General features: G+C 38.5%; 1 protein-coding gene across 3 annotated transcripts in view; it reads left to right on the top strand.

Annotated features, from left to right (window-relative positions):
• The window catches only part of LOC149165207 (uncharacterized), a 325,751-nt gene extending 310,098 nt beyond the window's left edge, over positions 1-15,653 (top strand). The window contains exons 5-7 of one of the 3 annotated variants that reach the window (XM_089431090.1): positions 14,160-14,227; positions 14,885-14,956; positions 15,093-15,653. In XM_089431090.1, the coding sequence (XP_089287216.1) occupies positions 14,160-14,227; positions 14,885-14,956; positions 15,093-15,221 (269 nt within the window). In that variant the 3' untranslated portion in view covers positions 15,222-15,653. Of the gene's footprint in view, positions 1-14,159; positions 14,228-14,415; positions 14,649-14,884; positions 14,957-15,092 lie in introns of those variants that run through there. The other 2 variants (XM_089431092.1, XM_089431091.1) reach the window with 2 other exon arrangements.
• The last annotated feature ends 10,478 nt before the right edge of the window (positions 15,654-26,131 follow it).

Raw genomic sequence — 26,131 nt, forward strand, 5'->3', positions numbered from 1 at the left:
TAGTGGGTTCATCCCTTTGAGATGTAAATTGTAAAAATCATGATGAAATGTGTCTTGAGGGTTGAAAATGTTGTAAATCCCCTCCTGAGTCCTAGGTCCTAGGTCCTAGGTGATGTTTCCAACGGCTTAGTTTGATGATCCATCTTAAAAGGAATTAAAAAATTAAAAAAAATGAATAAAAATAATAAAATAATAAAAAATTAAAAAAAATGAAGCAAAAACCCTAACTAATAAAATAATAATATTTTAAGTTAATAAATCGACGGATGAGATCAAGAGATGTCTTGATCTTCATCAACGGTCGAGATCAGTTCTACATGGATCACCCAAAACTAGCCGTTGGGATCATTTCCTTTATATAGGGTCTTAGGGGGTCATTTTAGGGTATCTGATTTGTGAGTCTGTACTGAAAAAGCTCTCTTGTAATCTGATTTTCTGGTTAATAAAAAGACTTTGGGGTCCAAATCGTGTTGGTGTTGCTCTCTGGAATTGCTGTGAGATCTTTAATTTTCTGCATATTTCAGTTTTCAGCCATTAATCATAGCTTGTTTTTAGAGTAGTGTGAGCACAGGTATCTTGTTCACCTGCTAGGGTTTGAGGGCTGCTAGGGTTTCTGAAATAATGGCAAGTATCTCCATTATTTCCTGAGATCTAGCAGCTTTCTCTCTCTCTTTGCTGATGGTTGCTTGAGATGTGCAGGAAAACATTTTTTGAAGGAAATTTTGTGGGCGTTCGGGGAAGTTCTCGACTGAACCAGCCAACTCCCGCAAGCACTTTCTGTGTAGAGCCCAGCTGATTGTTCCCTGGGTTAATCATTTAAAGTTTCTTTTCTGTTTTACATTGAGAGATTTTCTTTCTGTTCACAGTGAAGTTCAAAAATTTCTGATATATTGAAAACATTACTGTTGTTATTGCTAAATCTGGCTGTTAAGGAGCCAAATATGTACATCAATTAGCTGATCTAAGTTTTCATTAGCGTTTTCAGTTTTGGTTTGAGGCCTATATCATTTTTTGGGTGATTTTGTCCATTGCAGATACAGGGTTATCTTTTAAGTGGCAGGGGTTTGTAGTTTTCAAATGCATGCAATCTGTTTTCTGTCCGCCGCCACAAGGAAACACACTTTTCTGGGGAGTGAGAACGCAGTCTGGCTGAATCTCATATACACGCATTGCTCGGTATATTCTTAAAATACTGTTGTTTATCAGGCTTTCGGTGTGTGGAGAAAACCTTGACCGATTTGCAAGAAATTTTCGACTTTGATAAGGGCGGGGGGCCCTCAATCCACATTTTCGACTTTGATAAAGCTGCTATCATGCGCCTCAGGGGTTTATAAGTGAGAAAGACGGAAAGTTTTGTGATCCGTCCTCAAGCTGTTGACGACTCTCCACAGTGACTTTATTCATTCCCGTCCGCCATCAAGCTAAGGCTAAGTTGAATAAACTGGCGTTAATATAAGTGCATATTTGCAGCGTGAGCATTTTTGCATGTGGGCGTCAGACCAAATTCATAATTTCGTTTTCTCTGCGTCGGGTATTATACACATGGACATCAGCTAAAAAAAGGGGTTTCACACGAGCCATCCATGTTAAAATATCAAGGCATCACATTCAGACAAAACTCGGACTCATTACTATCAACGCAGAATTGCTCAGATTTGTCCGCTGCTCCATTCATCGGTTTTCTCCACCGTCCGGCCGACCTGCATACAAAACACACTTGAGTGGATTCGATTTAGCGTGAAAGCTTCAAACGAAACGTCGGGTTGGTTTGTAGCCGTCAATAGTGAGAGTCTCCCTCTGCGTACACAGCAAGAGTTACTCTTGGTTTTCTTCAATCTGATCGCGATTTGGCTCAGAAATGTGGTATGTGTGGGCGTATGCTTGCCGTGGTTGTGTTTTCAACTGCGTATCTCCTCCATAAAAAACAACTGCCGCCGTCGACTAAAGCCCTGGGTACTCTCTTCCCATTATCGTAAGGGTTAGATTTGGTGATTTTTTTGATATAGATTTTAGAATTTCGATCTTAGGTTTAGATTTAAAAATTTTTTTTAGCTTTGTTTTATATTTAACATAGTTTTTAGTCTTAGATTTAAGTTTAACGTAGATTTTAATTTATTTTGGTTTTTTAGTTTAGTTTAAGGTTTTGTGTGGTTACGTAATTTGCCTTTTTTTTTAGATTTTAATTTGATTTTTTTTGGTTAGTTTAAATTTAAAATTTGTATAGTTTTGATTTATGATTTAAAATAGATTTTAATATTTAGGTTTTAGATTTGTGTTTTAGATTTTTTTTTGTTAAGGTTTTAGAAAAAAAAAAAGTATAAAAATATTGCGGAAATTTTATTTTGCCAAGTTTCAGTGGTTTTTATGCTATATCTTTATGCTGAAGATCTAAATTTTTTATCCGAGATGCGAACCTGATATCTGGTTAATGGTTTATGATTCGTGGTGTTTTAAAGCATTCATCTTTTCAAATTTTCAGTTGTCGGGTATCGTTTTGGTCATGATTTAGCTGATGATAGATGGTTGCTATTCATGGTCCATGTTTCTATATCATTTAAAAAGTAATCATTTAAACATTAACTCCACAAGGCACTGGTCTGCTAAATTAACCAAATCATCGCGTGCTTTTTTACATCTTGTCTCGTGTCTCCCAACCAACTGGTCGACAGTTGGTCTCATCATATCAGAGGGTCTACCCCCCTTAGCCGCGGGAGACAGGCTTAAACGGAGAGACTGGGGATCATAGTGACAGCCCCCGGTCTGAGCGTTGTCGTGTCAATCTGCGCGACAACATTTTTTGGCGCCGTTGCCGGGGACAGAGCTTTTCTGTTCTTGGGGTTTTATCGACATTCAACTTTTCATCTTCTCATCTCTCATTTGAGCTGGCAGATTCAAATATTTTGGCATCTTTTCATCACATATCAGCAGCATCTCTTCGGTTTTGTTTCTTGTTTGGGTGGCGACTCCATTTTTCTCATTTTTCCCAGACAAGAATCTTTCCTTATATTTGCTTGTGGTTACTTTTTGGATCCTAGAATCAGATTCGTTGTTCAAGTGGCGACTCCACTTCTCTCATCTCTTAATTTTCTTGAACATAAATCTCTTTCTATCATCCATTTGATCCCTTGTTGTTCATCATGGATTATTCATGTAAGCCATGTCATTTTACTAATAATCTCCATGATCTTCCGAGAGAGGCCATTTCTAAATTATTTAAGTTCTCGGGTGATGATCCGGTCGCTGTTAAACGTCATTTAAACATGTTTACTTGTGTAAAGATCTTGTATTGTAGATTTCCTCAATACAATCATGAAGACTTCAAGATGGGTCTATTTGTCCATTCTTTAGAGGGTGATGCCTTGAATTGGTTTAATAATTTTCCTAATGATTTTTTCACTTCTTTACAAGACATTCTCGATGCTTTTAAAGATAGATATGATAGTCCAAACAGCTTGCCTTCGACCTCTAAAACTGTGCAAAAAGAAGAAAGTAATCATATTAAAAGTCAAGCTGTTGAAGAAAGAGTTCAAGATCAGAATATGTCATCAACCGTTACTATTGCAGATCAAGTTCATGATAGTGAAAAATCAGGGACAAATAATAGTGAAAGGGAAGAACAAAAGCAAATTATACAAGATCTAATGACGCTGGTAAGAAACATGGAAAGCAATCAAACTAGTCTTATCAATGATGTTAAAACTTTAGGCACCCACCTGGAAAAATGTAATAGGGAGTTGGAGGTCACACAAAATCAGCATGCTAAGGAAATTGAGGCCATGAAAATTAGATATGAAACAGAAATTAGAAGCATGCAAAGCAAGATGTCAGTCTTAGAGGAAAATATGGTGACCATGAAAGCTGATCATGATAGGGAAATTGACTCTATGACATTCAATCATAACAATCAGTTGGCTGACATGCAAGCGAATCATAAAGAAGAAATAAATTTCATGCAACATTGCTTGATGGACATAGAGGAAAAGAATGATAAGGTAATAAAACACATGCAAGAAAACCATGCCATGCAAATCAGCGCTATAAGGGATGAATGCTCTAATCAGATGAATGCCATTAGAATACAAGTTCAAAAGATTCAACAATCGTCAGATGATAAGAGAAACCAAGAGCCTTCTCATTTGCCGCAACAAGTTCCATTTTACTATGAGGAGGTCATTAGGTGGATAATTGAAGATGATCCAGATAAGCTTAAAAATGATAAAAATCAGATGCAAGACACAAAAAGACTTAGCATGCATATCTTACACACTTCATCTAATAGTTTCGAAACAGAAAGTTTCAGGTCATCAGTAATTCATCCTGCCAGAAAGAAGAAGCGCAAGAGGAAGAAGATTAGACGAAGATTTGATGCATCAGACGGCCGTGAGCAGCTTGATTTTCGGATAGGAAGGAGTCCTACCATATGCAAAATTGGACATGGCACATCCGACAAGCAGCCGACAGATTTGCCTGAAAGCAGGCAAATGCTCAGTATGCACTATATTGAACACATCTGATGCCATGGGGCATCTTTTGTATTGTATTTATATCCCTACTCCTTGTCTTTTCAGCATTTCATTTCTGTTTTTAGGATTAGATTTACTTTTCATGTTATTAGATAGTCAATAAATGAAGAGCTTTTATCTTTCATGTGCTTAATGTATATGATTATTTTGGAATGGACGCTACTTATTTTTATCTGTGTGTTGTATGGATGCAGATTCTGGATTCTCACATTCCTGCAAGCAGCAACGTGTCCCCAAGTAGAGCCAGATGTTGACCATTACTGGTCAACTGCCCATGCAGTATACCTCCTTCCTGTTAGCAGAGAGGGGTAGCTCCTGAGCGACATGTCCGTGCCAGCCTACAGTCATCAGCAGCCTGATCATTTTTGTTGTAAACCCAGTCTGCATGTATAAGTTGTAAATAATCTAAGCAGATCAGAGTCATGTATGTAAAGTTGCCTAGGTGGACCTAACTTTCTAATGATGATCTGCGTCCCGGGAGGTTTTTCGTCTCACCGATCTACGATCGGCAGAGTTTTCCTTCAAACCTGACCCCAAAGCCGGGATGGATTTCGTCATCAGAACTTTAGGAGAATCTTATATGTTAATCTGTTAGATTATCGTTGTGTCGCAGAACTGGGTGTTTTGTGAGGGTCTGTATTTAGTGGGTTCATCCCTTTGAGATGTAAATTGTAAAAATCATGATGAAATGTGTCTTGAGGGTTGAAAATGTTGTAAATCCCCTCCTGAGTCCTAGGTCCTAGGTCCTAGGTGATGTTTCCAACGGCTTAGTTTGATGATCCATCTTAAAATGAATTAAAAAATTAAAAAAAATGAATAAAAATAATAAAATAATAAAAAATTAAAAAAATGAAGCAAAAACCCTAACTAATAAAATAATAATATTTTAAGTTAATAAATCGACGGATGAGATCATGAGATGTCTTGATCTTCATCAACGGTCGAGATCAGTTCTACATGGATCACCCAAAACTAGCCGTTGGGATCATTTCCTTTATATAGGGTCTTAGGGGGTCATTTTAGGGTATCTGATCTGTGAGTCTGTACTGAAAAAGCTCTCTTGTAATCTGATTTTCTGGTTAATAAAAAGACTTTGGGGTCCAAATCGTGTTGGTGTTGCTCTCTGGAATTGCTGTGAGATCTTTAATTTTCTGCATATTTCAGTTTTCAGCCATTAATCATAGCTTGTTTTTAGAGTAGTGTGAGCACAGGTATCTTGTTCACCTGCTAGGGTTTGAGGGCTGCTAGGGTTTCTGAAATAATGGCAGGTATCTCCATTATTTCCTGAGATCTAGCAGCTTTCTCTCTCTCTTTGCTGATGGTTGCTTGAGATGTGCAGGAAAACATTTTTTGAAGGAAATTTTGTGGGCGTTCGGGGAAGTTCTCGGCTGAACCAGCCAACTCCCGCAAGCACTTTCTGTGCAGAGCCCAGCTGATTGTTCCCTGGGTTAATCATTTAAAGTTTCTTTTCTGTTTTACATTGAGAGATTTTCTTTCTGTTCACAGTGAAGTTCAAAAATTTCTGATATATTGAAAACATTACTGCTGTTATTGCTAAATCTGGCTGTTAAGGAGCCAAATCTGTACATCAATTAGCTGATCTAAGTTTTCATTAGGGTTTTCAGTTTTGGTTTGAGGCCTATATCATTTTTTGGGTGATTTTGTCCATTGCAGATACAGGGTTATCTTTTAAGTGGCAGGGGTTTGTAGTTTTCAAATGCATGCAATCTGTTTTCTGTCAGCCGCCACAAGGAAACACACTTTTCTGGGGAGTGAGAACGCAGTCTGGCTGAATCTCATATACACGCATTGCTCGGTATATTCTTAAAATACTGCTGTTTATCAGGCTTTCGCTGTGTGGAGAAAACCTTGACCGATCTGCAAGAAATTTTCGACTTTGATAAGGGCGGGGGGCCCTCAATCCACATTTTCGACTTTGATAAAGCTGCTATCATGCGCCTCAGGGGTTTATAAGTGAGAAAGACGGAAAGTTTTGTGATCCGTCCTCAAGCTGTTGACGACTCTCCACAGTGACTTTATTCATTCCCGTCCGCCATCAAGCTAAGGCTAAGTTGAATAAACTGGCGTTAATATAAGTGCATATTTGCAGCGTGAGCATTTTTGCATGTGGGCGTCAGACCAAATTCATAATTTCGTTTTCTCTGCGTCGGGTATTATACACATGGACATCAGCTAAAAAAAGGGGTTTCACACGAGCCATCCATGTTAAAATATCAAGGCATCACATTCAGACAAAACTCGGACTCATTACTATCAACGCAGAATTGCTCAGATTTGTCCACTGCTCCATTCATCGGTTTTCTCCACCGTCCGGCCGACCTGCATACAAAACACACTTGAGTGGATTCGATTTAGCGTGAAAGCTTCAAACGAAACGTCGGGCTGGTTTGTAGCCGTCAATAGTGAGAGTCTCTCTCTGCGTACACAGCAAGAGTTACTCTCGGTTTTCTTCAATCTGATCACGATTTGGCTCAGAAATGTGGTATGTGTGGGCGTATGCTTGCCGTGGTTGTGTTTTCAAATGCGTATCTCCTCCATAAAAAACAACTGCCGCCGTCGACTCAAGCCCTGGGTACTCTCTTCCCATTATCGTAAGGGTTAGATTTGGTGATTTTTTTGATATAGATTTTAGAATTTCGATCTTAGGTTTAGATTTAAATTTTTTTTTTTAGCTTTGTTTTATATTTAACATAGTTTTTAGTCTTAGATTTAAGTTTAACGTAGATTTTAATTTATTTTGTTTTTTTAGTTTAGTTTAAGGTTTTGTGTGGTTACGTAATTTGCCTTTTTTTTTAGATTTTAATTTGATTTTTTTTGGTTAGTTTAAATTTAAAATTTGTATAGTTTTGATTTATGATTTAAAATAGATTTTAATATTTAGGTTTTAGATTTGTGTTTTAGATTTTTTTTTGTTAAGGTTTTAGATTTTTTTTCATTTTTATATAGATTCAGAAAAAATCATTTAAAAAAAAAAAATTAAAAAAAAAAAAAAAAAGGTATAAAAATATTGCGGAAATTTTATTTTGCCAAGTTTCATTGGTTTTTATGCTATATCTTTATGCTGAAGATCTAAATTTTTTATCCGAGATGCGAACCTGATATCTGGTTAATGGTTTATGATTTGTGGTGTTTTAAAGCATTCATCTTTTCAAATTTTCAGTTGCCGGGTATCGTTTTGGTCATATGATTTAGCTGATGATAGATGGTTGCTATTCATGGTCCATGTTTCTATATCATTTAAAAAGTAATCATTTAAACATTAACTCCACAAGGCACTGGTCTGCTAAATTAACCAAATCATCGCGTGCTTTTTTACATCGTGTTTCGTGTCTCCCAACCAACTAGTCGACAGTTGGTCTCATCATATCAGAGGGTCTACCCCCCTTAGCCGCGGGAGACAGGCTTAAACGGAGAGACCGGGGATCAGAGTGACAGCCCCCGGTCTGAGCGTTGTCGTGTCAATCTGTGCGACAACACTTTCTATTAATTAAAACATCATATTCAAGAAAAAAATGTGATCAAATCCCATTTGTTATATGTTTAGGATAAAAAAAAGATTGATTTGAAAATGGATCCAATGAATCCCAAAGATGAAAAAGCAAAATTAACATACACTAGAAAAACCTAAGGGTCTTTCTAATAGTGAATAAATATAGTCCTCTTGTTAAAATTAATTCAAAGCCATACCAAATTAGCAAACGAGGGATAAGTATGTTGCATCATGTCTGAAAAACTTCATCTATGTTTTATATCATACTTGTTCAAGATCAATAATGTGAGAGGGATGGGGAATAGAAAAGTTCAAACCAATAGCATATGTAAGATTTGTATTCCTTGTTAATCATAATAAAAAATGTTTAGTTTTTATAGTGTCTTCTATACTGATAATTACTTCAAAGTTCACATGATTTAAATATTTTTCACATTCTTATCCATTATTTCATTATTAAGCAATTACACAGAAGAAATCAACAAATTAAGATATATGACAATAGGATCATGAAGAGACAACCACACAAAAAATACAAGTGTTTACCTCGGGAAAACCCACATGGGGGAAACCCAATAACCTTTTCCCTAGAGAAATCATCAAGTTCAACATAGATACATCAGTCAAATACAATGTCAACCATGCCAACAAAGTAGGTAGTTCAAGCCTAGTCCACTGCCTCCTAGTGAAGTCATAATTCTGCCTAAGAAACTTGCCCTGGTATGCTTATCTAGGGTAGAATTTCGTCCTCCTTAATTCATAGAACTCTGTCCTGCAACTCTATTATATCTCAGGAACCCATCCTTTTTTTGTCTTAGAGTCTTTCCTCAGAAATTCAATTTTCACAAAGATAGGTAAGGTGTTTTCTCAGAAGTTTGGTCTACACATGAGCTAGAGATTTGTCATTGAACTTGTCCTTCTTTTTTGTCTCCTTTGCATGGCCAAGCAAAAGATTATGCCTCAAAATGTTTGCTCATTCTTTTGCCTCAAGAAGTTTGAAGTTGATTCAATAGAGCGGATTTGTATTGCACTTGGAGGGAGGTCGAATGATGTCTATATATGGTGTCTTGATAGGCCGAATAGGTGTCTCTAGAAACTAGGCTGACTTTACTAGCAGGAGGGTCGACCTAGCTATTTTGGAGCCAAAATTTAATTTTTCAAAATTCAAATTTTCTGTTTTTCAAAACCGAGATGAAGAACATATCAAATATATATATATTTGAAAATAACATGAAGAACATGCTTTACAAATACATCAATGACTAAAATAATAATTATGAAGACCAACCATAGATACAAAAATTCAACACTCCCTCTTAGCTAGGGAGGTATTCATAATGACTATCTAGATGTTATCATGTTGATAGATTTCTCTAAGAAAAAGTTATTACAAATCATCACAATAAATAGGTGAACACTCGTAACACATGGTAAAACAAGTTACCATAATTGAGCCAACAATTGTGATACATGGTACATCGATAGCATCAAGCCTAATACCATAATCGAGTCAAACATTTTTGACATAGTGTAAATCAATATCATTAGCACAATACCATCATTCAAGTTAGTACCTTAGACCTATGGTACATCCTCACCATAATTCAGGTCGATACATCAGATACATGGTACATCCACACCATAATTTGGGTCAATACTTCAAACTTATGGTATAACCTCACCATAATTTGGGTAAGTACTTCAAACACATGGTGTATCATTTGGCATCAACTAGTCATTATAATTTGGGTCAAAACTTGACATATGGCATCTGGAATAGTCTTGGTTCACCATCATTCAGGTCAATGTCCCGACACATGGTGAATCGCCAAAGCTCACACTCTTATCAGAGTAATTTGGAGCCCTATGCTAAATGAGCTTGATGTTCCAGGGCCATTCTTCCTAATTCGGGTCCGTGAAGAATGCCAACCCTCTGCAGGACCATTCTCCCTAATTCAGGTCAATGTACTAGACACAGGGATAATCTCCCTAATTCTAGTCAAAGGTCAATGTACTAGACAGGGATAATCTCCCTAATTCTAGTCAAAGGCCAATGTACTAAACACAGGGAGAATTTCAGTCCACAATGTTATTGCATCAACAATCCCTCTCAATGAGAGAGGAATTCTCAACAAGTCCAAGCTTGTCCTTGAAGCATAAATACTTTACTCAGGGACAAAGGATTTACCAATAGTGTGTTACACTATAGAATAATACTGAAGCCATTCTGCTTCTTTCTGTACCATGTCTTAGTACTGAATCTCGTGGTTCTTCGACTTGTCATCATGGTCGTCACTTGCACCTAATCAAGACAATCCTACAAGTAGCCTCTGAAGCCAAACTACTTATCAACCAGCCAATCCAGTTGTAATTTATGTAGCCATTGCAATACTGAGTGCAACAAATATCTTCTTCATGCTCATAATCATAATGGAGCCCAAACTGATACAATATCCTGATGAACTCTTTATGTCTTCAACACTCTCTGCCCAATCTGAATATGTAGTTGTACTTCACTATTTGAGACAAATTTCAAAACATAACTGACTTTACCATGACCAAATGTACCACGTTGGTATACCAACCCTTTTATTGTGTTTCTCACCACAACTGTTTGCCTATGACCCTAACTAGGTGCTCCCTCTCACACTAAGACATATCCTGTTGTGGTAATTACACCATTGTGGCCTCTGAACATATAAGCTAATCTAGCCTGATAATGTCAATGATAGTTAATAATTTTGAACTTAGAGATCTAATCCCTCTAAAACTAATATGCGGCTCTCTAACTTCTCCCATGGCCAATTGTTTCTGCCACAACTACTCCCTTTGACACGAGTCCTCCAACTTCCATCAGAGACAAATCAAATGAGATCAACCAAGCCGAGTGTGTCTTCTTGTAGTAGCCTTCTTTAATCTCAAGACTTCTTCTCATGTACCTCAAAGCCCTGAGGTAGCTTCATGTACATTTCCTTTTGAGAAAAATATTCTTTGCATCCACCTAGTGCATTTTCAAAGCAATGACAATAATTTTAATAGAAGTGTACCTTACAACAGGAGAAAGTATTTTGTGATGATCCTCTCCCTCTTACTGGGAGAACATTCTATTCTCAATTATATCTTGTCAACTTATTGCATGCAAGATCTTTAAGATTCATTTGGAATTTACCACTGACTTCCCATCAACACAAATCCATTTATACTTCAAAGTTTCTGATATGCCTGCTGCCTCTAAGCTTGGATCTCATTTAGTACAATATCTCTCAACACAATCTTTGCTTTGTTCTTCCATTCTTTTCATCTACTGCCAAAGCTCTAGAAGTATTCATTATGTAGTTGCAATCCTCACTAGGAGGCCATGTAAGAACAATTACAACCAAGCAAAGAATTAAAAAACAAGAGACTCATTAATAGTAAATCAACAATAGTAATACTCAATCAAGAGAGATATAAAATGCTTATCTTTTGAGGATTATAGGGGAATGTCAGCTCCCCCTTGATCTTAGCTCCCTTGCATCCAATTTTACAACTTAATCATCCTTGAATCATTATGATGTCATTCCATCCTTGCTAGGGTTAGGGTTCCTTCTTTTAGCAGAATAATTTATCTAGGTTCAATCCTAGGGTTTTTTCCATAAACACTAGACCTTTCTTATCCAAGCCTATTTTCCCTACTAGGGTTTACAAACCCTAGATTCTCAAACGTCCAAAACCCTAGAACACATGTGATGATATTTATCATTGTCATCGAATAGGAAAATGTGTCAAGATCAATGATCTTCCAATGTGATGATAGATCTATATCATAAATGATATTTTTCACAGATCAACTATACATCAGATTTGACTTGTTCAACCCCAGAGAATGGATCATTTTTCTCAAGAGAACTTAACCTTCAATCTTGAATAGGAACTTGACCTCATAATCCTGACATGTCCAATGAACTCAATTCATCAAGGTATGATTTCTTATTTGGAATATTGACTTCCTAGAGTATAGACATTAGGACTGGGCAAACATACCTTGTCATCAATATAGCACAATATTCATGCAATCTTTTCAACATCTGCCATCTTCAAACATTCAGTACTATGTGTGTTTTTGTTTTGTTTTGAAGATATACCAAACCTTGCACCTTCAAACACAAGTCATAGTCCATATCATATCAAGATGGATTACATACCACGCATCAATAGGTGTTTGCATAATTGTTCTTCATATAATGCATATGAGTTGTAAGGGCGTATTTTATTGACACAATTTTCAGATTAAGGAGCAATAATGCGATTTTGTGAATAGTTACAAAGAATATTATGATTCGAGCATTTAGACCCATACTTGGTGAGAGTTGCTTTTATGATGACAATAGATCTTCAAACAAAGTTATAGTGAAGATACATACCTTTCATTTCAAAGGTTCTAGGAGACATCAACCTTCAAGCATAGCTTTCGAACATTTCAAATTGTAGTATGCTTTGCATGGAAACTCTTTCAAGCGAGGAGCCAAATAATTGAATTCAAGAAATGCTTCAATCTTAACAACTATGAAATGCCAATGCTACTTCAAGTGTTTTGGAGATAGTTGTTGATTTGGGGTAGCATCGAATGTGCTCTAGCCATGAAAATTGGTGGAGAGGATAAAGCACATGAGATCTCCAAGACCCAAAAATGGGTTGGGCAGATTCTAACCAGTTTGGGAGATATTAAAATAATTAATATTTTTAATGGAGTTCCTAAGTCTAAACTTGGGAAAAATAAAATATTAATGGGTATTAATATAAAAATGGGTTAGAAGATTCCAAAAGTCATGGATGAAGCCAAATCTAATGTTAGTCGTTGATTAGAGATTTAATCTTGGTCGTTGATGGACCAACGAGAAAAGTATAAGAGGAGGCTTGAGGGTCAATTGGAGAACACACTAGAGTGATCGGTCATTCTATTCTCTAGAGCAGGGTTTGCTAAGGGAGATAGAATCAGTGATCAGTAGCGAGGGGCAATGAATACATAACAGAGAGGCAGAGTTGGTACTAGAGAGATAGTGCAGAACCAGGAGAGGTTGACAAGAGGCAACTGGGTGCTACGGAGAGGCAGCGAGGAGTTGCACAGAGCCAGGAGAGGCCAGCGTGTGTGACGCAGAGGGTCTAAGGGCTAACGCAGTGCCAAGAGGCAGCGCTGGGAGGTTTTCGTGGGGCAAACTGGGTGTTGGTGAGCCGAGGAAGGGTGATGCAGTCCCTATTAGAGTGACACAGAGCAGTGAAGTTGCAATTGTTAATGTGGGATTGTTCATCTGATGATTGATCAGTCAAAATATTTGTCTCCGAGAGGTACTACTGCCGAGGGCATTCTCTGTTGGGTGAGCCATTTCTAGCACCCCAGTTGTATTCTGAAAATTGCATAATAATAAAACCCTCTGAATTGCTACACCAATTTTCTCGCATTGGGTTTTTCCGGGGACATTGGTCCAAAAATAACGGTGTCACTTGTGTGCTTGTTTTCTTTCAGTTAATGATTTGTAGATGTTGATATTGTACTTGTGTTTATTTTCAATATTTACATAGTGAATAACTTGTATATAATTAAACAAGTAGGAAGAAATAAACCCGATAGTACAGGAAGAATTTCTAATGGGTTAAACTTAGACAACTGACAAAAGGGCTTCTACAGGAGTATGGCCTGTTGATGTAGCAGCTATGACATGAACAAGCGTATGGGTGCAAGAGATACCCCATATTCTTCAGTTCCTAAGAAGGACATGGTAAAAGTTAGGTGTAACTGGTATTTCTATATTTAAGGCTGGACATAAAGCTTGAAGAAGGTTCACAAGAAATTTGCAGAAAATTTGTTAGGTTTAGATGTAGGACTCATACTGCAGTATCACTTGTAAAAGTTTCAACTTTAGTGAGTTTGTGTCTTCCTTAAACAGCTGAAAGAGAATATTGATATATCAGATAAAAATAATAGTGAAAAATTATGACAAAGTCCATTGTCTAGGTGTATTCATTTTTGTGAAAACAGGAGGCTACAATGAAGACTCATGCTTCCTAATTTATTATCAGATGGTTAGTCAGGTCTATGACAATTGGCAAGAATGAGTTCAAATTTTATTATATTTGTGTCTGTGCAGAATCACAAATGTCAGTGAAACTGGATACACAAGCTGCTTGCAATCCTTTGCTCTCTGAAAATCTACAAGTGAGTAATCCTCATTTTGCCTTTTCAACTTTTTCAAATGTTATATTATATTCTAAGAATGTTTCTGTTGTAAATTATTGCTTGTCTGGATCGATAATTTTTATGCTGAATAAACAGATTTCATGTTTGAATAGTATCCTTGAAGATGTTCATTTAATCTCTAATGTGGAATTCTTCCTTGCATATAGTGAAATGGGTAGTCTACATGACCAGAATGTGAATCCTCCCAAGCAAGTGAATACAAAGCTAGAGGAAGATGCTCATTCAACTTTTTCCTCGTATCTTTTAATCTTTTAATTGGAATGTAAGGAAATGAATATCTTATGAATTTATGATTTAAGAAATCTTCTAGTCAGTTTGTTTACTCTTGGAAATTGCCTTCTTGTTTGACTTGGTTGCCGTTTATACAAAGATTTATCTTTCACTTCTTTTAGAACTGCTAGTGCAAAATCAATAAGAGATTCTAAGGGCAATCTGGCAGTGCTCCTTTTGGACCTGTTTTCATTTTTAGATGTAATGAGAGAGCTGAGAAGCATAAAGAGGTAATTGTTTTTGAATGTGGGTATGACACTCTTTCATTGTCTTGATAATCTTATCCCTTCCATATCATGGATTTAGAATTTGTCACTGAATATTATTTCTGTTAAAATATTTCAGTTTTTTACAAAATTAGAGGAAAAATTGAATGCAAAGGAAGTGGAGAAAAGCCAATTGCAAGTTAAAACAAAGGTGTTTTTCACACTATAACAAAATGTTGTGTTAATCCATCTACTGTTAATATTCTTTGTTAGCTTCTATTTTTTTAATCTGCTCTTATGCATTTTCTATTCTTTTAACTTTCTTATGGGCTGTGCATAAGATGCAGGAGTTGCAAGAAGATGAGATAAAGATGCTCAGGAAAAGTTTGACATTTAAAGCATCTCCCATGCCATCATTCTATCATGAAGCAGCTCCACCGAAGGCTGAGCTGAAAAAGGAATTTGACTTACATTAACTATCCCAGTGATGATGGTTTTCATTCATTATGATGGAATAGTTGGCCGAACCATGAATTTCACAAAACATGTGTGCTGGGCTTGTTGGTTTAAAATCAAAACTTGGATACTGGTAGACAAACTATTGATGCTCCCAATAGAACATATCATGCCTTACATCATGAGCCTTTTCCATTTAATGTCAACTTTTTTTATAGCATTCTCTGTAATGTTTACCATGTAGGTATGGCCATTATGGATCTGTGAGATAGTATAATGTGCAAGGCCTTTTATGTTGCATTTTCTTGCAAGGTTTTCCATACTGGTATTTTCCTTGACACACCTTCAAAGTAACTTATGCAATGTTTTATAAAACATCATGGTACCAATAAAACCTTAGAGCATACAGTATGATGATCAGATTATAGAATGAAACATAGAACTTGTAGCTGTCAGACCTATAGTTGAATGCTCGCAGGCTATTTGGGTTCCCCAAGGACGAGTAGAGGTTCCCCGAAGACAGGTAAGGTGATTAACTCTTGATGCTCCACCTGTAAAGGAGTTGGTAGTTACATCTCCACCTCTCATTATATCTAAATTTCCCTACATTCCAGCAAGTAACACCCTTCTAAGTTCTGATTCTCTCATTGTTTTATCCTCAGAATTTCCTTCTTTTGGTCTGTGGTTCTGCAGTATTCTTTGCATTTGTCTCAGCAGTCTTGCTTCATATCTTTCCATGATTTATTCAGGTCGTCTTCCAAGGCCATGAACAATTTTACCCCTTCATCCTTCAATATGAAGAGAAATAATCAAAGTTTCTGTTCATCCTTCACATAATTATACTGTTGGCAAATATTTCAAATTTGAACAGGAATGTAGCAAGGTCTTGAACATCTTTCCATATAACTGAAAGGGCATTCGGTGGGATTGTTTTTCCTTTGCCCAGTGAGTCATTGTTGATGGGGTACAATACAAAAACAAATGAGTCATCACTGTTCTTCTTGGTTCTTGTGTTAACCAATGTGTCAAGAACTAACTGCTCAAATATTGCTAATAAGTCAAAGATGTCCTTGTCCTCTTAGAAGATCATGCATGATTTACTTGTTCTTGAATGATGGCTGTGTTAGAGATGTAGTTTTCCATCAAGGGTATGAGGGGCACATCTTTGACAAAAATGCCACAAATGTCGGGAAAATTCTAAGTTTAAAATCTGTACAGGTAGAATACACACAAAAAGCTCTGAAACTTGTCAAATTGGGGCTGTATACATATGATGTTCACTTTCAACTCAGCACCTCATTCTGGAAATTTAAGTTACAATTTCTTTTTTCTTTTTCTTTTTAGTCTCATAACATATTTTATGAAACTTGCAGTTATCTCAGATTATGTCGGGCGATGAAACAGATCAAGGGAGAGAGAAGATAGTTCTAGAACTATAAAACTACTAGAGCCATCATAGGTCATACTGGATGAAACAGGTCAAGGTAGTGACAAGATTTCAAAGTAATATGATTAAAATCCCTCATAGAATTATGAATGCCAACCCCATTTTGGAGTGTTTCATAACTGCGATTCACAATTTTGTCAAACTATGCCCACAGTGAAAGGAATACTATCACTTTATCCATCAGAAGTCATAATTTGACTTGATTGATTTCTCTTTCAATTTCATCTCAGCGTGTTTCAGGCTCAGCTCTTCATTAACAACTTCATCATCATCAAATACATTTGTACAAAAAGCAACTGCCAGAATCACATATGAATTACCTGAATCTCAAGAGTTACCAGAACTTCTTGAAGTAATACTGGACTACACACATCCAATGACAATTCTCTCCCTTGTTCAAAATCCCATCTTCTCATTCACCTTTGCTTTTGATCAGTAATTTCTTACGGGGAGGATTAATTCGTACCAAACAATAGCAATTTCCTTTCACCAAAGGGTATTCCAAACCCTTCTACAAGAATACAAATTCCTATAGCCATTAAGTCCTGTTCAACTCATCAATGAATACACTTAAATTCATTTACTTCATGATTACAAACTAAAACTCTAGGGTTTGATTACAAAACTATAATCTTTCTGTGATCTTACTTTCTACCATATTATATTTTGGATTATTTGACTTGAATATTAGTTGGCACCTAAGCTGTTAATATAAAACCCAACTACTGCACAACTCTGATGTTGCATCTATGACTCTGTTGACACTGCCATACTACTACCAACTTTGCATCTGCACTACAACTCCCTCTCATCTGTTGTTGTTGCTACTGCAACAACTGCAATTGAGAAGCGTCCAAAATACTGAATCAACTATGTTCAGTATGATGCATCTGTCACATGAGTCTCTGACCGCTACTAGCTACTGCACTGTCCACTAAAGACTTTGCGTTGCTGTTGACTCTGAATTGCTGCCAACTCTGTACAACGCCCCCAACGTATGACTGCTACTAGTTTGCGATTCTCATTATGAAATCTCACTACACCTTTGACACTAATCCATCTTGTTGGTGAATATTGTGGGCCCCTGTAGCTAGGTAATGACCCATGAGGTGGACTCCTTAAGGACCTTGCCCATCTATGTAACTCTCTGGGGCTATAGCTCCAAGTCACCACACCTCACTCCTAGAGGTATGGCTTCCAACATAGCGAAATCTGATCTACTCATACTATTGTTGCTACTGCTCTTCAGATGCTTTTGCGTTGCTACTGCAACTACTGCAATAATGAGTCTGATCTCCCCAGATCCTGAAGTATTGGCTTCCATAGGGATGCTCCCTCTGAAATTAGACTCCTTCGAAATCTCAGGGAAATCTCTCTGCTCCCTCCTAGCAACTCGCACTATCCTCCTACACTGGAAACTAGACTGCGTAGCTCTATGCTAGGAATCTCCTAGCTGGGATTGTACCTTCATACTGCAAGTGGGAAATTCGCATTACCTGTGTCACTGCAACTAGGTTTGCAATTGTCTCTCGCGTATTGACTGCAACTAGCTTTGCAACTGTGTAATGACAGATTGCATCTGCTGACATCGAACCTGCTACTATGATATTGTGGGCTCCCATACCAAAGGTGATGGTCCCACTGCAATAATCCAGAACTGAGTTGATTGATATCCTTGTTGCAATTGCGTTGGACCCTGCCCATTCAGCACATTGGAGTTTCGTACTCCTAGATGTGGTGCCCCACTATCTCCTTTTAAACCTAGTCACTGGCTGGGACCCTTCTTCGCTTTGTAGCTTGCACCTCCTCCAGCACTTGTCTCTGGCAGCTGGAAGTCGATCTACTGTCCAGATCTGTAATTTGACAAACTCGTACGACCTTCTCTGGCAATCTTGTACGACCTTCTCTGCAAAGATTCAAAATCTGTGAAACTCAAAACTAGAGAAAATAAACCTGCAAATGTCCCTCTTCATCTGCTCGGTTATTGATCTGCTATTCACACTCACTCTTGGAATGAGAAGATCTGTTAGCTGCTACTGCCAATCTGCAACTGGGAAAATTGGAGTTTTTGGCTAGAAACCCTGTAAGAGAAATCTCCCTATGTGTGTGCAATTTCTCTTCCACCCAACGTTGATTCTGCAACTGAAACTCTTACAAAACCCCTTGCGTCTAACCAGAAATCTGCTCAGCGAAAATCTGAGTTGTTGTTGCTCCCTCTGAGTATTGGAATCACTATCCTGGGCAACTCAACTTTTCTGCCAACTTGCAACTAAAACTAGAACCCTTGCCCCAGTAATTTGGTTTGCCTATCTGGATATTACGTACCCTTTGAGAATTTTGGCCTCCTGCTCCGTCTAAATAGCAAAATTCTTTCCTCCACTTCCAAGTTTCCTGGCCAATCACTTACACTCTAATACCATGTGAAATTTTCATCTATCGCAGCAACTAGAAATTATTTTCCTAATTGTTAATTTATTTAACAATTTATTTGTTGTTTGCTATGACAAATACCAAATAATTCACACTACTATTTTCACAAATAAATTATGGAAGAATCATTATCCTACGCAATTCAACTTTTCTGCCAACCTGCAACTAAAACTCGAACACTTGCCCCAGTAATTTGGTCTACCTATCTGGATATTGTGTAGCCTTTGAGATTTTCGGCCTCGTGCTCCCTCTGAATAACAAAATTCTTTCCTTCACTTCCGAACTTTCTGGCCAATCACTTACACTCTGATACCATGTGAAAATTTCATCTATCGCAGCAATTGGAATTTATTTTCTGAATTTTTAATTTATTTAACAATTTATTTGGTGTACTACGACAAATACCAAATAATTCACACTGTTATTTTCAGAAATAAACTGCCGAAGAAAATAGCACTAGAAACTATGAAAATTCTAGCACACACAAAAATGACATCGTTATTTTTGGACAAATGTGCCCAGAAAAACCCAACTTGTGAAAACCAGTGCAACAAATGAGGGTTTTATTATTAAGCAGCAGTCAAAAATTATGAGTACAATATGGATGCACAAACTGGCAATCCACTACAAGAGAAACTAGCCACAAAAATTAGTGACACAAATTTTGCCTCACTTGCCACTGATTCAGCTCTAAAACTAGCTCTGAATGGGCTCCATGAAACCCTCGCATCAGCGTCTGCGTCAAGCCTATGTAGGCACTAGAACGCTCAGCCTGGAATTGCAACTGATAAAGCCGTCTGCCCAATCGAGCCTCTGAGAATGGATCGTTGGCACCTTCCGAAAATCTTCTCGGCCTCCAGCAACTAAATCGACCCTCTGTCTGGCCAAATCGAACTCAGCCTCTGAATTAAGTTGTCTCTAGGTGGAATTTCCAGAAACGATTTGTGTTTTGGAGATCTCATGTATTCTAGCCTCTCCACCAAATTTCGTGGTTAGAACACATCCGATGCTACAAAAACCAACACTCCCTCTTAGCGAGGATTGTATTCTAGTGTTGCACACTCTGCAACAATACTTTGTTTATGTATCATCACAGTCACGATGTTGATGTCTGGTTGTTGTTTCCTACAAACTACTATGCAACTCTGATGTTGTGTTTGTGTTGTTGCTAACACAACCATACTACTTCCAACTTTGCATATGTACTGCAACTCCCTCTCATATGTTGTTGCTACTGCAACAACTGCGACTGAGAAGCATCCAAAATATTGAATCAATTGTGTTCAATATGATGCATTTGTCACTCGAGTCTCTGACTACTACTGGCTATTACACTGTCCACTGAAAACTTTGTTGTTTTTGACTCTGCATTGTGCCACTCTACACGTCTACCAACTCTGCATTGCACCCCCCAATATTTGACTACTAGTAGTCTGCAACTGTCACTCTGGAATCTGACTGCACCTCTGACACTGATTCATCCTGCTACTAAATATTGTGGGCTCCTGTAACCAAATAATGATCCATGAGGTGGACTCCTCAAGGACCCTACCCATATTTGTAGCTCTCTGGGACTACAACCCCAAGTCACCCCACCTTAATCTTCGAGGTATGGCCGCCAACATGGAAAAATTTGATCCACTCATACTGTTCTTGCTACTACTATGTTGATTCTTCTGCACTGTTGCTACAATTACTGTGATAATGAGTCTGATCTTCCCAGATCCTAAAGTTTCCATAGGGATGGTCCCTCTGAAACTAGACTCCATATGAGTCTTGATCTCCCTATGGGAAATATCTTTGCTCCTTCCTCACACCCTGCACTGTCCTTCTGCACTGTAAACTAGATTGCATAGGTCTTCACTCGGAATCTCCTGGCTGGAATTGCACCTGCATACTGCGACTGGGCTATTCGCCCTACCTGTCACTACAACTAGTTTTGCAATTCTCTCGAGTACTCTCTGCAACTAGCTTTGCAAGTGTCTATTGACAGATTGTGTCTGCTGGCACTAAACTGCAACTAGCTTTGCAAGTGTCTATTGACAGATTGTCTCTGTTGGCACTAAAACTATTACTATGATACTGTGGGCTCTTGTAACAAAGGTGATGGTCCCGCTACAACAATCTGAAACTAAGTTGATTGATCTCCTTGTGGAAATTGCGCTAGATCCTGCCCATTCGGCATTCTGGATTTTCATACTCCTCCTAGATCTGGTGCCCCACTATCTCGTTTTAAGCCTAGTCCCTAGTTGGGACCCTTCTTCGATTTTCAGCTCGCACTAGACAACTCGCACCTCCTCCAGCACTTGTCTCCGACAATTGGAAGTCAATATGTTGTCCAGATCTACAATCTGACAAAATCATACGACCTTCTCTGGCAATCTCGTACGGCCATCTCTTCAAAGCTGCAAAATTTGGACACTCACTGCTGGAATGAACAGATCTGCTAGTTGTGAGTGCCAATCTAAGAGAAATCTCCCTTTGTGTGTGCAATACCTCTTCCACCCGATGTTGATTCTGCAACTGACACTGCTGCAAAATCCGCTGCGTCCAACCAAAAATATGCTCAGCAAAAATCTGAGTTGTTGCTGCTCCCTCTGACTATTGGAATCACTATCGTGGGCAACTCGACTTTTTTGCCAACATGCAACTGAAATTTGAACCCTTGCCCCAGTAATTATGCCTGCCTGTATGGATACTGCGCAGCCTTTGAGAATTTCGACCTCCTGCTCCCTCTGAATAGCGAAATTCTTTCCTCCGCTTTTGAGCTTCCTAGTTACTCAGTTATGCTCTGATACCATGTGAAAATTTCATCTATCATAGCAATTGGAAATTATTTTCCTAATTGTTAATTTGTTTAACATTTTATTTGTTGTCTATTACAACAAATACCAAATAATTCACACTGAGATTTTCACAAATAAACTATGGAAGAAAAAATAGCACTGGAAACTGAGCAAATTCTAGCACACACACACACACATAAAAGTCACTGTTATTTTTGGACAAATGTCCCCAAAAAAAAAAACCCAACTTGGGAAAACTGGTGCAGCATCTAAGGGTTTGTATTATTAAGTCGCAGTGAGAAATTCTGAAGACAATATGGATGCACAAACTCGCAATCCACTACAGGAGAAATTGGCCCCAAAAATTAGTGAGACAAATTTTGTCTCACTTGGCACTGATCTAGCTCTGAAACTGGCTCTGAATGGGCTCCCCGAAACCCCTGCACCAGCCTCTACATCAAGCATGTGTAGGCACTAGAACACTCTACCTAGAATTGCAACTAATCAAGTCTTCTGCCCAATCTAGCCTCTGAGAATGACTCGCTAGCACCTTCTGGAAATCTTCCCAACCTTCAACAACTGAATCGAACCTCTGTCTCACCAAATCGTACTCTGCCTCTAAAGCTCCTGCGTTGCTTTTGCGCAGCCTCACTGAGAAAACTTAGCCCTCTTATCATTGACTCTCCGGATCTAGAAAATTTCCTCCAAACTTACTATCCCTGCCCCTCACTGTCTCTGCTTCCTTCTAAAGCTCGAACTCTCTGGCAACTAACTCTTGCTACTCTAGAAAATTGATTTCTCGAAGTGTCTCTGGTGTATCTAATGTGTTCTCCAAGTTCCCATCGACTTCCTCTTATAATCCTTTGTTGGAGCACCAATGACCAAGATTAAAACCTAATAGGGGGCTAGGATCATGATCTTAGAGTCGATCCGTGTGAGTTTCTAGAGAATTCTCCCCTTTGACTTAATTTTGATTAATTAACCATATTCCCTAAGTTTAGACTTAGGAAACATTTAAAAATTGGTGAATAATCTAATTAAGTCATCTCTAGGTGGAATTTTCATAAACGATTATGGGTTTTGGAGAGCTCATGTATTCTAGCCTCTCCACCAAATTTCTTGGCTAGAACACATCTGATGCTACAAAAACTAACACTCCCTCTTAGCGATGATTGTGTTCTAGTGTTGCGCACTCTGCCACAAAACTTTGTCTCTGTATCATTTCCTATCATGCTGCTGTATCATCTCCTATCACGTTGTTGATGTCTGGCTGACGCTGCCCACCAACTACTGTGAAAATTTGATGTTGCATCCTTGTTGCTGTTGACACTGCCATACTGTTGCCAACTCTACATCTGCACTGCAATTCCCTCTCATTTGTTGTTGTTGCTACTACAACTTCAACTGAGAAGCATCCAAAATATTGAATCAAATGTGTTCAGTATGATGCATATGTCATCCGAGTCTCTAGTTGCTACTAGCTATTGCACTGTCCACTGAATACTCTGTGTTGTTTTTGACTCTACACTGTGCCACTCTGCACTACACCCCCCAATATCTAACTCTGGCATTGATCCATCCTGCTATTGAATACTGTGGGCCCCTATAGTCGGGTAATGATCCATGAGGTGGACTCCCCAAGGACCTTGTCCATCTTTATATCTCTCTGGGGCTACAGCTCCAAGTCACCCCACCTCACTCCTGAAGATATGGTTGCCAACATAGCGAAATCTAATCTACTCATGTTGTTGTTGCTACTGCTTTATTGATGATTTTGCACTACTGTTGCAACTACTGCAATAATGAGTATGATCTCCCCAAATCCTGAAGTACTAGCTTCCATAGGGATGCTCCCTCTGAAATTATACTCCCTATGAGTCTTGATCTCCCTATGGGAAATCTTTCTACTCGTTCTTGGAAACTCGCACTGTCCTCTTGCACTGGAAATGGGATTGTGTAGCTCTGCATTGGGATTTTCCTAGCTGGAATTGCACCTACATACTGTAACTGGGAAATTCGCACTAGTGTCACTGCAACTAGTTTTGCCACTGCCTCTCGGGTAGTGACTGCAACTAGCTTTGTAATTGTCTAATGACAGATTGCATCTACTCACATTGAACTTGCTACTATGATATTGTGGGCTCCTGTAGCAAAAGTGTTGGTCCTGCTACAACAATCCGGAACTGAGTTGACTGATCTTCTTGTCGCAGCTGCATTGGACCCTTCCCATTGACACACTGGAATTTCATACTCCTCCTAGATCTGGTGCCCCACTATCTCCTTTTAAGCTTAGTCCCTGGCTGGGACCCTTTTTTGCTTTGCAGCGTGCACCTCCTCCAGTACTTTTCTCCAGCAATTGGAAGTCAATCTACTTTCCAGATCTTTAATCTGACAAACTCGTATGGCCTTCTTTGGAAATCTCGTACGACCATCTCTACAAAGCTGCAAAATCTGTGAAACTCAAAACTGGAGGAAATGAACCCGAAAGTCTCCCTCTTTCCACTGCGCGGTTGTTGCTCTGCTATTCACACTCACTCCTGGAATGCGCAGATCTGTAAGCTACTACTACCAATCTGCAACTAGGAAAATTGAATTTCTTGGCTAGAGACCCTCTGAGAGAAATCTCCCTCTGTGTGCAATTTCTCTTCCACCCAATGTTGATTCTGCAACTGAAACTACTGCAAAACCCTATGCATCCAACTTGAAATCTCCTCAGCGAAAATTTGAGTTGTTGCTACTCCCTCTGATTGTTGGAATTACTATACTGGGCAACTCAACTTTTCTGCCAACTTGCAACTGAAAATCAAACCTTTTCCCTGGTAATTTGGTCTTCCTGTCTAGATGTTGCACAACCTCTGAGAATTTCGGCCTACTGCCCCCCCTCTATAGTGAAATTATTTCCTTCGCTTTTGAGCTTCCTGGCTAATCAATTACGCTATGATACCATGTGAAAATTTCATCTATCATAGCAACTGGAAATTATTTTCCTAATTGTTAATTTATTTAACAATTTATTTGTTGTCTGCTATGACAAATATAAAATAATTCACCCTATGATTTTCCCAAATAAACTGTGGAAGAAAATAGAACTAGAAACTGAGAAAATTCTAGCACACACACACATAAAAATGACACCGTTTTTTTTGGATAAATGTCCCTGGAAAAAACCAACTTGGGAAAACTGGTGCAGCAGCTTAGGGTTTTTATTATTAAACAACAATGAAAAATTATGAGTACAATCTAGATGCACAAACTAGCAATCCACTACATGCAAAACTAGCCACAAAAATTAGTGAGACAAATTTTGTCTCACCAAACATTGATCCTACTCCGAAACTGGCTCTGAATGGGCTCCACAAAACCCCTGCATCAGCCTTTGTTTCAAGCATGCACAGGCACTAGAACGCTTTTCCTAGAACTGCAATTGATCAAGTCATCTTCCCAATCCAGCCTCTGAGAATGACTCATTGGCACCTTCTGGATATATTCCTAGCCTCCATCAACTGAATCAAACCTCTATCTACCCAAATTGAACTCAGCCTCTGAAGCTCCTGCGCTACTTCTGCAAAACCTCACTGAGGGAACTCGGCCCTCCTGTAGTTGACTCTCCAGATCTAGAAAATCTCCTCTGGACACAGTGTCCTTGCCCCTCACCATGTCTACTTACTTCTAAAGCTCTACCTCTCCAACAATTGACTACTACTGCTATGAAAAATGAATTCTCCAAGTGTCTCTGGTGTGTCTGATGTGTTCTCCAAGAGCCCATCGACTTCCTCTTATAATCCTCTGTTGGAGCACCAACAATCAAGATCTAGGATCATGACCTTGGATTCGATTTGTGTGAGTTTCTAGAGAAGTCTCACCTTTACTTAATTAATTCGGATTAATTAACCATATTCCCTAAGTTTAGACTTAAGAAATATTTTAAAATTGGTTAATAATCTAATTAATCCATCTCTAGTTGGAATTTCTAGAAACGATTTCGGGGTTTTGGGGATCTTATGTATTCTAGCCTCTCCACCAAATTTCGTGGCTAGAACACATATGAAGCTACAAAATATAACACTCCCTCTTAGCGAGGATTGTGTCCTAGTGTTGCACACTCTGCCACAACACGTTGTCTCGGTATCATCCCTTGTCACGTTGTTGATGTCTGGCTACTGCTACCCACCAACTACTGCACAACTCTGATGTTGCATCTGTGTTTCTGCTGACACTGCCATACTACTACCAACTTTGCATCTGCACTGCAACTCCCTCTCATCTG

Source organism: Pinus tabuliformis, chromosome 5_1 (genome assembly GCF_031772625.1).
Source record: "Pinus tabuliformis cultivar Carrire ecotype Pingquan chromosome 5_1, CPIR1, whole genome shotgun sequence".
Classification (NCBI taxonomy): Eukaryota; Viridiplantae; Streptophyta; class Pinopsida; order Pinales; family Pinaceae; genus Pinus; species Pinus tabuliformis.